The sequence below is a fragment of the Ambystoma mexicanum genome, chromosome 13 (genome assembly GCF_040938575.1).
Source record: "Ambystoma mexicanum isolate Mex_15411 chromosome 13, UKY_AmexF1_1, whole genome shotgun sequence".
In the NCBI taxonomy this organism is placed as follows: domain Eukaryota; kingdom Metazoa; phylum Chordata; class Amphibia; order Caudata; family Ambystomatidae; genus Ambystoma; species Ambystoma mexicanum.
The window spans coordinates 411909400-411924985 of record NC_090938.1 but is presented as its reverse complement, the minus strand read 5'-3'; the positions used below and the strand labels follow the sequence as shown (position 1 = coordinate 411924985).

General features: G+C 44.8%; 1 protein-coding gene across 2 annotated transcripts in view; it reads left to right on the top strand.

The window, feature by feature from the left end:
- The first annotated feature begins 5147 nt into the window (after positions 1-5147).
- The window catches only part of LOC138521291 (twisted gastrulation protein homolog 1-like), a 117809-nt gene continuing 107370 nt past the window's right edge, over positions 5148-15586 (top strand). Inside the window, exons 1-2 of one of the 2 annotated variants that reach the window (XM_069634021.1) lie at positions 5148-5393; positions 7674-7844. In XM_069634021.1, coding sequence (XP_069490122.1) covers positions 7719-7844 — 126 coding nt within the window. In that variant the 5' untranslated portion in view covers positions 5148-5393; positions 7674-7718. Of the gene's footprint in view, positions 5394-5707; positions 5843-7673; positions 7845-15586 lie in introns of those variants that run through there. The other variant, XM_069634020.1, reaches the window with a different exon arrangement.

Sequence of the window (15586 nt, the reverse complement as noted above, 5' to 3'; positions counted from 1 at the left end):
AGAGTGTGGTGGAAGAGAGGAAAGGGCCCAGTTGAACCTGGTAAGGTCGGTCAGATAAGGAGGTCAACCAGTTCAGTGCCAGGTCCGTTATGCGAAGGGTATCACAGAGCCGATTTATAAGGGTGGCATGATTGACCGTATGAAAGGCAGAGGAAAGATTGAGAAGGATGAGAACAGAGGCAGGGTTGGAATCAAGATTTGAGAGCAAGTCTTCGTGGGTGTTCAGGAGAGCAGTTTCCATGCCTCTGGCTGCTCTGAAGCCAGAGTGGTGGTCGTGGAGACAACCAACAGATTCATTGTGGTGGATCAGTTGGGAGATAACCAAATTCTTCAAGAGTTTGCCCAGTAAAGGGGTAATGAAGATAGGGTGGTAGTTAGCCGGGCAGGAAGGGTCGGCAGAAGGCTTTTTAAGGAGAGTGGGCACACAGGAGTGCTTGAAGGGTACTGGGAAGGAGGCAGTGGCAAATGAGTGATTGTAGAAATCAGCCAAGGCTGGAGCAAGGGATGCAATGTTGTCCTTGATAACACTGGAGGAGCAGGGGAGCACCAGTTTGGAGGAGACTTTCATAGAGAGGACTAGTTTAGAGACCTCGTCCGGTGCTATGGCCGAGAAGGAGGATAGTAAGAGTGATGGGGTGTGGGGGAGCCAAGGGTGGCCTGAGAGTGGGTGAGGAGGGAGTGAGGGGAGTAGTGGAGTGTGGGGACAGGGCGTCCTGAGTTTAGGATGTGAAGTTTGTTTGTTTGTTTGTTTGTTTTATTAATTTCTAATGCGCTCCAGACCCGTGGGTAGAAGGGCGCAGCAGGTAGGATAATGCGAAACTTACAAAGTTACAAATTATACAAGATACAGTAATATTATACAAATTATACAAGATACAGTAATAATATACAAATTATACAAGACAGGAGTCATAAAAGTCAGTGAATTGCATAAAAGATGGTGCAGGTAACATTTCGTAATTCAACAGGAGAAGAGTGACCGGTGTCAGGTGTCGTGCCTAGGAATAGAGTGGGCAGGTACAGATAGGTGACTAGTGGTCGTTAGAGATAAAGTGTTGGATGGCGTTCCTTCTAAATAGTAGGTAAGGTTGATCTGCTCTCAAGTTGTTTGGTAGTAGGTTCCAAGTTTTAGCAGCCTTCACAGGGAAGCTATTGCCACCAATCGTGGTTAGTTTAAATCTAGGTACTACTAGGCAGTTCGTGTTGGTAACTCTGGTTGGTCTGATAGAGGTTTTTTTCTGTATTTTGTTCATGAGGTAGCTAGGAGGTAGCTAGGAGCGGCATTGTTGAGAGCTTTGTGTGTCAAAGAGATCATTTTTCATTGTATTTTGTTGTTTGTGGATAGCCATTTGTGTTGACGTCTGATGGCAGAAATGTGTGCTCTTTTATTTATGCCAAGCGCTGCTCGCAAGGCGCTGTTTTGGAGCGTTTGTAGTTTGTAGTTCTGGATGGTTGATTTATTAGCACCACTGTAGAAGGCATTGCAGTAGTCAATCCTGGAGAGAATAAGTGCTCTGGCCAGGATCATGCAGCTGTTGTTAGAAAGGAAAGGCTTACCTGCTCTTATCAGTTTGCAGGTATAGGCGGTGGTGGAGGTCAAGGATTTAAGCTGTTTATCAAATGATAGTGTGGAATCCAAGTAGAAATCAAGGGCTTTTACTTCCTTGGAGATCCTAATAGTATTTCCATCAATATTGAAGGAGGAGAATTCCTGGCCTAGTTTGTGTGTTTGTGTGTACCCAAGATTATCAGCTCCGTCTTGTCGTCGTTCAAGCACAAGCCATGGGTGGCCATCCATGCTTGAACGATGAGATATACTCTGTTCACCAACTCCGAGTTCTTCCTATGATCCCCAGAAAGTGGGAGGAGAATCTGTGTATCATCTGCATAGTTAGTGTAGGTGATACCCAGAAGGTCAAAATCGTCGAACAAGGGTTTGGTGAAGATATTGTATAGGGTTGGCGAAACACTGGAGCCTTGGGGAACGCCACATAATATGGTGGTAGGGTCAGCTGCAGCTTATGGGGAAAATACTCTCATTGTTCTTTCGCTGAGGAAAGATTCTAACCACTTGATGGCCTCAGGATAAAAGTGGACAGCAGAGTCCAGGTGCCTGCAAAGGACCTTATGATCGACCAAGTCGAATGCGGCTGAAAGATCGAGTAAGAGCAGGAGTGCTGTTCCCCCTCCATCTCTCAGCTCATCAATTTGCGTCTTTAAATCGATTAGGGCAGTTTCCGTTCCATGTAATGGGCGGAAGCCAGATTGTCTAGCTCCTAGCAGCTTATGCAAGTCAAGGTGTTTTTGTATCTGGATATAGGCAGCTTTATCCAATATTTTAAGGAGGCATGGCACTGTAGTAATGGGGCGAGAGTTGGCCGGGATGAGTGGATCTAAGGTCTGTTTTTTGAGAAGTGGGAGCACCCAGGAGTGTTTTAAATTAGCTGGGATAGTACCTGATGTGAAGGAGGCATTAATTAATTTTGAAATGAATGGTGAGAGGTCTCTGGCAGCATCTTTTATTAACTGTGCTGGGCAGATGTCGCCCTTACAATTGGACAGTTTGAGTGAGAGAATGATTTTTTCTACTTCTAGTGGAGAAGTTTTAGAGAAGTGAAACTTGTTGTTTGCCTCGAGTGAGTCACTGTATGGTTAGGTAATTGGGGAATACTGTAAATTGAGCATATTTTTTTTTATGTATTTTGGTTTGGAGTGTATTAATTTTGTTTGCTAGCGCATTTTGGATGTCTTATCCTTGGTAACTAAATCTGGTGTAGCTATTGGTGACTAATTCTTTCAGTATGGAAAAGAGTTCTCTCATGCTGGAGTTTGAGTTAGTGATCCGTTCATCATAGGAATTCTTTTTGGCAAGGTGCACTTCTTTTTTGAAGTGTTAGGAAATGGAGGTTAGTTTAGCTTTATTTTCGTTTGAAGGGCATAGTCTCCAGGAGTTTTCGCTTTTTCTTTTTAGAAGGCGTAAGTCTCTTAATTTGCGCGTGAACCATTTGTTAAGGTGCGCTTTAGGTTACTTTTTCTAAGTTTGAGCGGGGCAATTTTGTCCAGTGTGTTGAGCATAATCTTATTATATTCTTGGACTAGAGTACTAGGGTCTAGATTGTCAGGCAGAGCGTTTAGCGTGGGTAGGATAGCAGGGATGACTTTTTCCGCTGTAATACTTTTTTTATTTCTAGTTAGACATGGTGGTGCTAGCAATGACACCGTAGGAGAGGGTCTGGCTGTAGATAAGTTAAAGGCCACGAGTGAGTGATCTGTCCATGATTGAGGAGAGATGGAGGTGATGGAAACTTGTAGTCCGCTATCCAGTCCAATGTTCTCCCTTTAGAATGAGTGGGTTTGTTGACTTTCTGAGACAGGCCTGAGGCGTTGATGATATTGGCTATATCTAAGGCGTGTTTGTCCATAGGATCATTAAAGCCTAGGTTGAAATCTCCTAATAATAGAAGCTGGGAGGTTGCTTTAAGGTTGTTGGTGATTAGACTATACAAGTCCTCCTCAAAGGTGCCGAGAGGACCTGGAGGTCTATATATTAGGTGGATTGTGAGAGTTTGTATATTGTTTATCTGAAATTTAACCGAAATATTTTCACAGGATTGTAGGATTTGAGAAGGGGATGTTCAGAGGGCAGGTGAAACAATGATACTGGCTGTACATTGATTATGACAGAGCAGGTACGTGGGCATGGAATTTCATAGGTGATGTTAACCAATGGATACAATAGGTGACAGGCATAGCAATAATCTGTGAAAGACACCATGGTGTTGTGGGCGGAGAGATTGGTGTAAATGTTTAGATTGGTGAGGTACGAATACCTTGTAGAGCCTGGAAGGTGTAGGGCACGGGCAGAGATCTCTGTGCAATAGGTAATCGCCCTTGCGCGAACAGGGTGCAAACAGGGCCTTTGTCTTGGCCTTCGTCGATCGGCGTATCCGTCTGCCGGCGGAAGTATTGGCAAGAAATGGGCTTTGGTCGCCTAGCAACCAAGCTCCGAGGCCAGAGCCTCACTTTCACGTCGCACGGCGCCCGACATTGCTAGGCCAGGCGGATAGCCGAGGGTCAGGCACCAACAATGCGCAGGGTTGCAGGCATGCTGCGCAGATGGGGCAAAGGCAGGATTATGGCTCACAAGGGTGCTGGTGTGCCGTGTGCACATAGGTGGGGATGGGGATTCCTCACCCTTAATCCATCCAGCGTCGCCGTTGGGTTCATCCGGATGCTTGAGGGCTGGGCTGGGGCTCTCCTTCGGTGGTCGTGGCTGAAGTGGGAGGCCAGCGCAGTGCAGAGAGCCTGGGGTGTCAGAAGAGAAGTGGAGACTGCACACCCATCTTCCATTCTGATGCCAGGAGCATTGGGAATAGCCTCTAAGCGCTGTGTTTACCAACTGAAGAGGGCTATTGGCTCTTGCCCCACTTTCAATTGAGAGCAAAATGGTTGGAAAAGTATATTGCCTTGAGCGATGGACGCTTGTGGGCATACATCACCTAGGAGAGTGCCCTTCATTTACACAATGAACAAAAACGTGAGAGAGAAAATGAATTCCTATTTTTTTTATAGTGCGATGGTGTACAGAAAACCTTTTTTTAATGGAAAATATTGCATATATTGTCTACTTGTTCATTTAAAGTACAAGTAAAAAAAAACGGTAATTAAATTGCAATGATTGAATGATTTTGGAGAGGGAATGTAATTCGGGGTAGCACTGCAGTAGAAGAGTAACGTGCGGGTTATTCAAGGGTGTTTTCCCCGAGGCGCAACGTAATGCAGAAACTGCCCTGCGTCTGCGCTTTGGCCTGCCCTGCTTATACACACTACCCAGTATTCTGCGACTGAACGCGCCTTCTCGCACACTGCAGGTGTGAGGGTTGTAATGTGTGGCTAGAAATGTGTCTACTTGAATGCGTGACTGCCTTCTCATTTCTTGGTTCAGGAGTGTGTGTGTGCGCGTGCGTGTTTGTGTTGGCTTCAGCTGCTGTAGTGCCAGGTGTGCAGCTGTGGGGGCTCCTTCCTGTTTGTGAGTTCAGGGCAGAATGGAGTCTTGAGAGGGCTGGGGGTGGCGCTGTTCGGGTACATGAAATGTGTGCTTGTGGGAGGCTGTCCAAGGGAGGGGGCTATGTCCTCCCTCCTCCCCGGCTTCCTAGCACTCCTTCCAGATGTGCTGATCCTGTTTTTCCGTCTCTGAAGACTTAGAGCACTGTGCATTCCCCCGGCCTCCCGCGCCAGTCCACCCCTGCTGCTGCTAAAGCACCCAGAGAGGGAGGGCCCCAGGGTGATCAGGGGGTACAGAGCACAGCAGAACTTTATGAGTAGAAAGTAAAACTCCTTCCGGCTGTTGTCCACGCACCTGAAGCGACAACCACGCAGACACATCTCGTCAGGTAACAACGCAAGCGGCTGAACATTTTGTGTGAAGATCTGTGCGCAGGAGACAGAAAGCGTGAGAGGAAAAAAAGAGTGAAGTGAGAGTGCAAGAGTTTAACCGAATGAGGTGGAGGATACCATGAAAGCAAGAGAGGCGAAAGATCCAGAGCAAAATGAATATGAGGGAAAGAAAGACGGGCAGAGAACGCGAGGAAACGAGAGCGAAAAAAAGAGAGAGGCGGGAGGAGGAATAAAGATGGTGCAGAATGAAAGAAAGGGACGTATGGAGGAAAAGGTGGGAAGACGCTGAAAAGGGGAGGTCTTGAGAGAGACACAGAGAGCCGAAAGGGGCGAGAGGGAGATGCAGAGAGGGAGTAGTAAACAGACAGAGGTGAAAGAACAGGAGGGTGATTTGCCTGCAGGATTGAGGACTGTGTGGCTTCAAGTTTTCGGTTCTCGAATAAGGGTATGGGGCTGACTGTGAATGCAGGGTCGTGTTTTCTAGTCTGACACCATTTATTTTTATATGTTCCATGGGATAATCAATATTTCATAATTTTGTGTACGAGTGGTTGACCCAGTTTTTGGCATAACGAATGCCCAGCCCTTGGGTGCTAGATTCGGGTACTCTGGCCATTGCATGCCGGGTGTGCCTTTGCTGGTGACAGGAGATGGGGCATTCGGAAACAGGTCTTGGGGTTGGCTGCTGCTGCATGTGTTTTTCTGGAGGGTTGGTACTGGTATGGGTCATAGGAAAGGTGTGCTGGTCATGGTGGTGGGTTTCAGTGTTTGGGGAATTGGTTGTTGAATTCAGATATAGGACATTGAATATTGGACTTAGGAAATGGACACTGGGGGTTGGATTCGATTGCTTAAGGCCTCAGATGCTGGACTTGGTGTCGGATTTCGGAACTTTATATTTAGTGCAGAGTTTTGGTCCCTGGACGCTGGATGTTGATTTGTTTGTTAGTCATTGGTTGTTGGATTTGGGTGATCTGGAATGTGACTGTTGGATTAGGTTTCTGGATATTGGGTATTGGGTTATCATCAAGGTTTTGGTTGTTGGGATTGGGTGATCTGGAATTCGATTGTAGGATTAGGTTTTGGGACACTGCGTATTGGACTTGGCTGTTGTACATTGGGTGCCCTAGGTGTTGGTTGCTGGACTTTGGGGCATGATATCTGATTTTGATTTGAGTGCCATGAGCACTGGATGTGGCATTCATTTTCTGGCTACTGAGGGTTGAATGTGGGTATTCTGAGTGCTGCAATATTGATGTTAAAGAAATTGAATGCTATATTTAGGTGGCAGAAAATTGGTGCTGGAGATTGGATGCTAAGCGTGGCTGCTGTAAGAAATGGTTGTTGCATTCGGGCTTAGGCATTGAGTAATGCAGTTATGAGCAGGACAGTGGATTTTGGATTAAGGCGCTCTTGGTGTTGAATATGGGTGCAGAAGGCATTGAGAGCTAGATTTAAAAGTCCACACTAGCAGATGTTGGATTGTGGCGCTGGTCATTTGTTGGGAAGATTTGGTACTCTGGGCATTGGGTGCTACCTTTGGATGCTCTGGACATTGCATGCTGGATTTGGAAGTGATATCCCTGTTCCGTGGAACAGCTGTTGGATTTGCGTGCTCTGTGTATATGTTGCTGAATTCTGATGCAAGTTATTAGATTTGGTTGTTCTGCGGTAGGTTTTGGACTTGGGTGCTCTTGATTTTGGGTGTTGGATTTAGGTGCTGTGGGCATTGTGAGCTGGATTTGCATGCTGGGAATTGACTGCCTGATTTGGGTGTACTGGTCATTGCTTGTTGAATTGGGTTGCCGTGGGACCTGAATGTTGGATTTTGGTTCCGGCTAGTGGATGTTGAGTTTGGGAGCTAAGTATTCAGTGTTGCATTTCGATACCTTTGATATCGAGTGTAGGGTTTGGGTGGCATGAGACCTGGATGCTGGCGGTGGGTGCACGCTATTTGTCTCATTGCAGGGTATTTAGTTCTGGATTTGGGTAGTCAAGGTATTCAAAGTTGGATTTGGGTGTCAAGCGAATTGGGTCAGGGGCTTTGGTACTGGTCATTGGGTGCTGAGTGCATGTCGTTCTATGTTTGTTGTGGTGTTGTGGTTGCTTCGAATGCTGGGTGTTGAATTTGGATGTTCTGGGCATTGGGTGGTGGTCATTAGTTAGAGTTGGGCTATGCGCTTGTGGATTTAATGCAGCTACTTACCCCAATCCATTTAATCCACTACTCTCGATTCTCCTATTACACCTCTCATTGCCCATTCTTCTTCTCACAGGTTTGGTGCACTGCGTTTATCATCCCTTCGACGAATGCGCAGAAGATGAAGATCTGCTGGTCCACTGACTGCATGTTGCTCCTAGCAGCTGTGTGCTGCTCCCTGATCACCTCTGCAAATGGATGCAACAAAGCCCTATGTGCCAGTGATGTCAGCAAGTGCCTCCTGCAGGTACATTATAAGGGACAACTTGCCCCCTCACACATGGTTACGCTGGTCAATAGGGAAATAGGAAAGATTCCAAGGAGGTTGGGCCTTACAGTCTACTCATGATACATATTGTATATTTAAAGGTATCCTCACTTTCTCTGTGCGGCTTCCTTTTTTATACTTTTCTGATTTCATCACCCCTCACTATTCCTCGTTCTATAAACATAGGAGCTGACTCGTCACCCTACAGACAGGCTGGACACAGCCCCATCTGAAATACTGCCATGTGTCAAGGTGGGGCGGGGGGGTGGGGGGTTCCAGTTCCTCCCATGGTGCTGCATGCAAATCAAATAAGAGTTAATTACTCCCTCTAGCATTACTCCCTCTGTCTCGAGAGGATAGCGCAGGGGCACAATGCACCACAGGTTCGATCCCCGGGTCTGCACTTAGAAACCTCTTGGTATTAAGTGCTTTATAAAAGCCTATCATATCATTTATTGTAGTACAGGAAGGCAGAAACATATGGAGGATTTATGTGATTCGGGGTTATGTGAAATCGATACACAGAACGTTTAGATTCTACTAACCCTGTAGAAATTACCATTTCCATTACAAATTTCCCAAGTGGATTCAGAGGGTCAAGCCACTGAGAACATTTAAAAAAATGTTGCATTTAGAAAGAAATTCTGTAGAGGACATCAGCTGCAAAAAACAAGCGAGCCAAACATAATTCTGTTTAACAACAACTAACATGCATTTTACAGCTGTGGGTACGTAACATTAATTCTGCATAACAATTCTACAAGTGGTTCACTTCTTACTTTTATTTGCCTCCATATAACTTCCCTTCGGGTAATTAAGATTCATTTGAGTGGATATCGCCATTCCCAGTGGTCTGCAGCCGTTGGCTCTCCAGAGGTTTGTGACTATATTCCCATCAACCCTACCAGCGCAGTCCTGGTCAGTGGTGAGGGCTCCTGGTAATCGTAGTCCAAAAGATCTAGAGAGCTGCAGGTTGCAGGCTTCTGGCGTAACCCTTTGAATATAACTTTCCTTGATTCAGGGTTGGAAGGTAAGTCTAAATATTGTAGCATGCAGAAGCAGGTTTAAACCTGAACATAGACAACATTTTAGCCATTTTGTAGCGGCAGTGTCAGGTGCGAGGTGCCCTTGTTTTAGGTGTATTGTCCTGTATGAGGTGTATATGTTTCAGTCCTATACTGTGGGTAACTTTTCAGTATTGAAGTTTCATGGGAACATGAACTCGTTTTAATCTTGCAGAGTATATTACTTGACAGGTTTGTAGTGCTGTTGCTTTGCCCTGTGGCAGTTGCACTTGTATCAGTCCCGTAGTATTGGTTACCTTTTAGTAATGCAGTGTCAGTGATCTGTGTAAAGTACATTAATTTTTGTTTTCATGGATGAGGTTTTATCCTTTGTGATGGTCACTTGTCCTACTCTGAGATCAGGAGTGATCTTTTCAGCATTGACCCATGTGGGGTATACTTGTTTCAGTCATGCTGTGAGGGAGAGGGTCACCTTTCAGCATTTGAAGCATTGTTTTTTATTCTGTGCGAGGCCCATCTGTCCTAGTCCTAGATCAGTATTGATCTTTTAAGCAGTGACCTATGCAGGATATATTTGTCTGTCATGCAGTGAGGATGAGGGGCAACTTTCAACATTTCAGGGATGGGGTTCTATCCTGTGTGATGGTCACTTGTCCTAGTCCTAGATCAGGATCGATCTTTTCAGCATTGACCTGTGTGCTGTATATTTATTTCACTTAGTAATGATGACCAGGCAATAATGCGCTACAAACAGTGAAATAAAATGTTGACTTTGAGAAGTATTAGGCTTTAGTAGTCTCTGTGGCAGATAACTGAGCTTAAAAGTCATATGTTTAGGTTTATATGACTTCTTTACTGTGTACTGTATATGTATAACACTACAGCCAACACGTGTTTCGACCTATAACCAGGTCTTCTTCACGGCAAACATTGCTGTCCTAATTAGGACAGAGTGAGCAAAAATTTTATGTTGAAATCCAATATTACACATCAGTGTCAATAAAGCCTCAAATTCATATTGCTGAAACTGTTCAAATTATATTCACTAGGTTTGTTAAGCCCAGCCTGTCACCCAGCCAATTCCACTGACAATAGGTCTACAATAGGTCAAAACTCTTATGCACTTTAGGTAAGAAGTAGATTGTGGGCAATCTAGGATGATGTACAGTCACCTTTTAAGTATCAGTTGCTGAGCCAATACATTAACCTCCTCAAGTGGATGCCCTTAAGTCGTTCATAACAACCAGGAATATTTAGATCTGTATATGCCATTTGAATATAGTCTTCTATATCGAGAACAACTATATTGCCCCCCCCCCCTTTATCAGCTTCCTTGATAATAATGGACAAGTCATCCCTTAATGTGGAAAGCACCTGTCTTTCAATCGCTGAGTGATTTCTCTGCATCTTAAAGGACTTGGTCATATCAGACATTTTATGTATCTCATCAGTGACTGTTCCTTGGAAAGTATCTATGACAGTATCTGACCCTAAAGTACGGGTACATTTAGATTTGTCCTTGAGTTCTGTGTTGCCCAATGTCTTGGAGTGATGTTTAAATCACGTAGTACAATGTCTTGTATAGGTTCATGTTCTTGTAAGGACAACAACAGTAAAATGTCTTGGATATCTTGAGTAGTAAACTCACTATCAGGGAAATTTGCTATTGGTGAACTCACTAATGGAATGTCATGCTGAACGTTTCCTAACAACCTTAAACAAATCAATTTGTAATTCAACCCAGTCGGTATTGATAGCCGAAGCAAAGGACAACTCTTTGTTGAGAACTTGACATTCAAATTTAGTCAATACTCTATTTGATAGATTCCTCATGAAGTTCACCAATCTTTTCAGCCTTGATCTGTGTGGGGTATATTTGTTTCATTCATGCAGTGAGGATGAGGGTCAACTTTCAACATTTCAGGGATGGGATTTTATCCTACATGAGGTCCACTTGTCCTAGTCTTAGATCAGGACTGATCTTTCAGTAGTGCAATGGTGGTGTCCTGCCCTGAGTGCGGCACACTTGCCTGAGTCTTTCTATGAGGATCACCTTCCAGCATAGTAGTGCTGGTGCCCTATCCCAAGTGAGCATCGCCTATTCCTAATGAAATTAGCAGCCACTGTTCATGAGGCAGCTCACTATTTCCATTTAAAGTGAAATGCACCATGTTATTAATTTGTTGAAAGCGTCATTTAAAGGAATACATACATATTTGAATCCCTTTGACATTAATCACATCCATTGAATTGATTTAGTCACCAGTTCCATAGGTAACAGTTATGTTCAGAGCATGAAAACTCTGCACAATGGTTTCGAGCATAAAGCTCTTGCTCAGCTGCCAAAATAACATAATAATCAAATACCAGTTCCAACTCTTAAATATTACAACACATACGATCATATAACAGCAATGACTCTTAGAACTTACCAGATGGTCTGCATGAAACAATTCAGATGCCGTCTACCCACAATGGTATGCGCCTCTTAGCGCCTCCTTCCGAGTACGGTGGTGGTGGTAACAGTAAAAACATGATGGATTTGACATACCTCGTATCTTTAAAATACCAGCGAAGTGTGGGACATTTATCACATGGGTTAGTCAGAAAATAATGCATGGGCTAATTATGGGTTATTTACCCCATGAAGTAGTTTCGATGTACTCTATGCTGTCACTAGCCCATTCAATGTTCCCTTATAATTATGTGGTATTTTCAAAATGCGAAGTGTTTAAATTGCCACTTTTCTACCATTACCACAGTCCTCGGAATGAGTCCCTCGATGCTTTCACTGGCGTAGATTACATATCTGGTTGCCTGATTTAACCATCATTATTCAGCCAAAAGACGTTGATAGTGAAAAAATAAACATTGAATAGGTACCAACCGCTGCTCCTCATACCTTACCTAAATCGATAAGTGTCTTGTCAAACTATACTCCATTTTTTACACACCAACTTTTGTGTGCAGATTAAAGACCAAAAAAACAATGTACCCATCCCTGCCAACAGATTATGTGATAAACATATAGTAAACCCAGGAATGTTCAGGATGGTGCCCTTTCTTCAAACCTTTCCCATCACGAGGATGTTGCGAAACAGCTTCTAAAATTGTGTAATGTTTACTGTCGTAGCGTGTGTGCCACCTATTTGAAATGATAGGGCACACACAATGTCATGACACACAATCTAATTGTTATGTTCAATAATTTGACCCTTAACCAGCGAAGCATTTTGACCAACATTATAAAAGTCGCATGAGATCTCAATGGCATAGATGGCAAAGGTTGACAAACTTGTTGCAAAACCTTTTTAGTGGATTATGCAGCTATGGGAACAGTTGAGTTAAACGAGGCTCATATTTCCAAGTCCTTCGGTTAGACCTCATTTTCAGAATTGCATTGACGATAGAGTTTTTCTTTAAGCCCCGGGTGAATGGGCCAGCTAGCATTTCTAGGTAGCATTGCTGGGACAGCGCGCCATCTAGGGGTTGGATACGGTGTGACACAAACTTAGCAGGACTCTAGTTTCCTTAGCTCAACTTCAGTAGACATGGGCTGATCACGTACGTCATAGCTTTTAGGATGGGATGCGGGGCTAAATCAGCTGAAATTTAACATGATTTTTACCACTTGTAATGCTGAGTTAGGATAATGGCTCTTGCTATAGAATCGCTCTTGGCAGGTCATGTCCTACAGGTAAAAAGGTTAGGTTATATGCGGTTTAGTCGGTGGAGAGGGAGTGGAGGGCAGTTTTGTATTACTTTAGCTGTGTGCAGAAGGCTGACGTGTTACGATTGCCTCTGCTTGAGTGTGCATATGCTTTGCATGCATTGTGCATTATGGTTTTGCTGGTGCTTATCTTAGCTATTATTATAGACCCAGAGGCACCGCGAGGTGCACACCCAGGGATTTCCAGAGGCAGACTGTGCTAAGTGCCAGGCCATGACACTCTCTAGGGCATCCACAGCAATGCCATGGATGCAGATCCCAGGCCCTGACCATAAGCTGATTTCGTGGTTGCACCACAAAGGTGTCACTGGAATACGGGCTGTGCCCCCAGAGTGATGTGGTCGAGTTCGGGAGTGATAGAGATCCATGGAGGACATAGGGTGCAGCCCTTTGCCTTTCTTTCTCCAAGATTAAGCTTTTACTGTGCAAGAGGTTCAGGAGGGCTAACAGCACATCCAACAACACCGCGAAGCACCATGCCAGGGACATGAACACAAACATGAAAAGAGTGGTGCAAAAGACCTACTGGCTGCCCGCTTGACCTTTGGGATTAAAGTCCATTTAGGGACACAGACCCTCAGTAGAAACAAGGTGGGTGCACACCGACTTGGCCACCTCATGAGTAGTAATCGCTAGGATCTAGATCTAGCATTAGGATCAATTGACAGACGGGATTTCCGAACAGAAGTGGCAAGGCAGTGTGGTATGCAAATTTAACAGAAGAGCCATATAGTTTTGAAGCATGCTTTTTGTTTATATCTTGAAAATGTTTATGTCGGACATATACGTTTATACGTTTATAGGATGTACAAATGAAAAGTGTGTATGTAAACTACATAATTTATTAAAAATAAATAAATATAATAGGTTCTGTTGCTGTGTGTGGTCTACACGTAGAGCCCACACATTGTTTTTCAACAGTAGATCATAAGTAAAATGATTTAGATCCATTTGGTGCAAGAGGGAGGGCATAAAGAGAGTTACGCGTAATAAACTAACTAGAGTTAGTTTATTACGCGCTTAATATCCAGAGGTTTCTAAGCGCGGACCAGGGGTTCGAACCTGTGTTGCTCTGAGTCGTCTTGCTTCCAAGACGAGCATGTTGCCCCTGAGTTATCCTCCCTAGACTAAAAGACATGACTAAGTGCCATTTAAAGAATATAATGTAATATGCAAATGGACAAGTTAAAGTTTCCATCTTGAACTCATGTCACATTTGGTGCACGTTACAGGCTGACTCCTGGTTTCCCAGAGGTAGATCCTGCTTAACGGGTGATGCGCGATAGCCAGGATCTGCGTTTTGCTCTTGGTCAACAAATCCCAATTTTGACCCCGACCACCAGTACAACTACTCCCTGCACAACTACATCCGCTCTCACTAGTAAGTCTCTCGCTACTTATACTCTCTCTACTACTGTCCCTCTACTACTACCACTATCTCTACTACTGTGGTATTTTCTACTCGTCTCTCTCTACTACTACACACCACACTCTCTATTACTGCCTCCACAACTGCTGCTTTCACAACTCCTTCTCTCACAACTAGTCCTCACCTCCACCCTTTGATACCACTACCATGTCCGTCCAATTACTGCCACTTCCTCGCAACAACTACTGCTCTTCTCTCTACCTTCTCCTCTCCATGAAAATCAGGAGTATGGTGCTCTGCTCACCACTTCACCACACCCAGTCTCACTATTCTCACCCATACTTATTTTCTTCTGCACCCCTTCTCCTCAAACCCCACTTCTACACTCCCTCCTAACACTCACTCGCCTTCACACTAACTAGGTCCTTCGCACTAACTAGTACACTAACTGGTACTACCACGCTACTCTACTGCTTTCTCCTACACCATCTCTATCTCTATCTCTCGTCCTTACTCCTTCAATAAAGCCACCAATTCCTACACTACACTACACATCACTATGCCACTCTCTCTCAAGTACCTCACTTTGTCTAAGCTCCTCCACCACCACCCCAATGCTCCACTTCGCCATCCTTCCTCTGCCTGGTCTCTTGGTCGCCCTCCAGCTCCACTTAAGACCTAACCCACACAACCCACACACTGCCTCTTCTGCTGTTGCCTTTTATAGCGCAGGGTTGTGTATGCAGTGATTGTCTCACGTCCTCATTGGTTGCAGTGCTCAGCAGATCTCCTGCACCAATCAGTGCCTGTCTTTGCCCTAGGAAGAGGGCTACCCAGCTCAGAGGCTTTAAACACCCCTCCATGCCTTTCACTCTTTTCCAGCACCGTTTTAGAAACAGTCTGGCGTTTCTCTGTTGTGCTGTGGGCTGGTCTTTATTGGGACATGGTGCTGCTTCACAGTCTGCTTGAATGGCTGCACTTCTGGGTTTCCGGTTGCGTGGCTTGAGTCTGGGTTTTCCTGGCTGCCCTCAAGGGAATTCTGGGAGTTGTGGTCTGAAATGATATAAAGAGAACTGTGGTCAGTAACTCACAAACCCTCTTTCTCCACCAACAGTACTGTGTTACTGTATAAAATGCCAAGCCCTTTTTTGGTACAATCCGTTGTAAAGCGCTCTGCTGCTCTTGAGCTAGGTTTGCACCATAAGCAATAAAATAAACGGTATCAGGAGGTATCAGTGTTGTCATATTTGGGAAAAGGGGGATTGTCCGGGGACCAGTGACCCCCTCAACTCCCACTTCACATACCTGGGACAGGGTTTGCTTTGCCTTTTGTTTTAGAGAGCCTCCTGCTCCAGGTTGAGAAGGGTCACCCCCCTTTGACAGGGTCATCACCCTGACCCTCTCACAAAGGGTAGGCTGTATATTTTGTCTCCCCCTTGAAGGGGTCTCCACAATCTAAGCTAGGCTACCTGCTCAAACTCCATCTCGACTCTCAGGATTTGGCCACTGTACTCTTTTGCGTACTCTTTGACTCTCTTTCCATCACAATTCTTTCTTCTGGCCCAACTCACTCTGCCAGGCACACCTTGGATGCTCT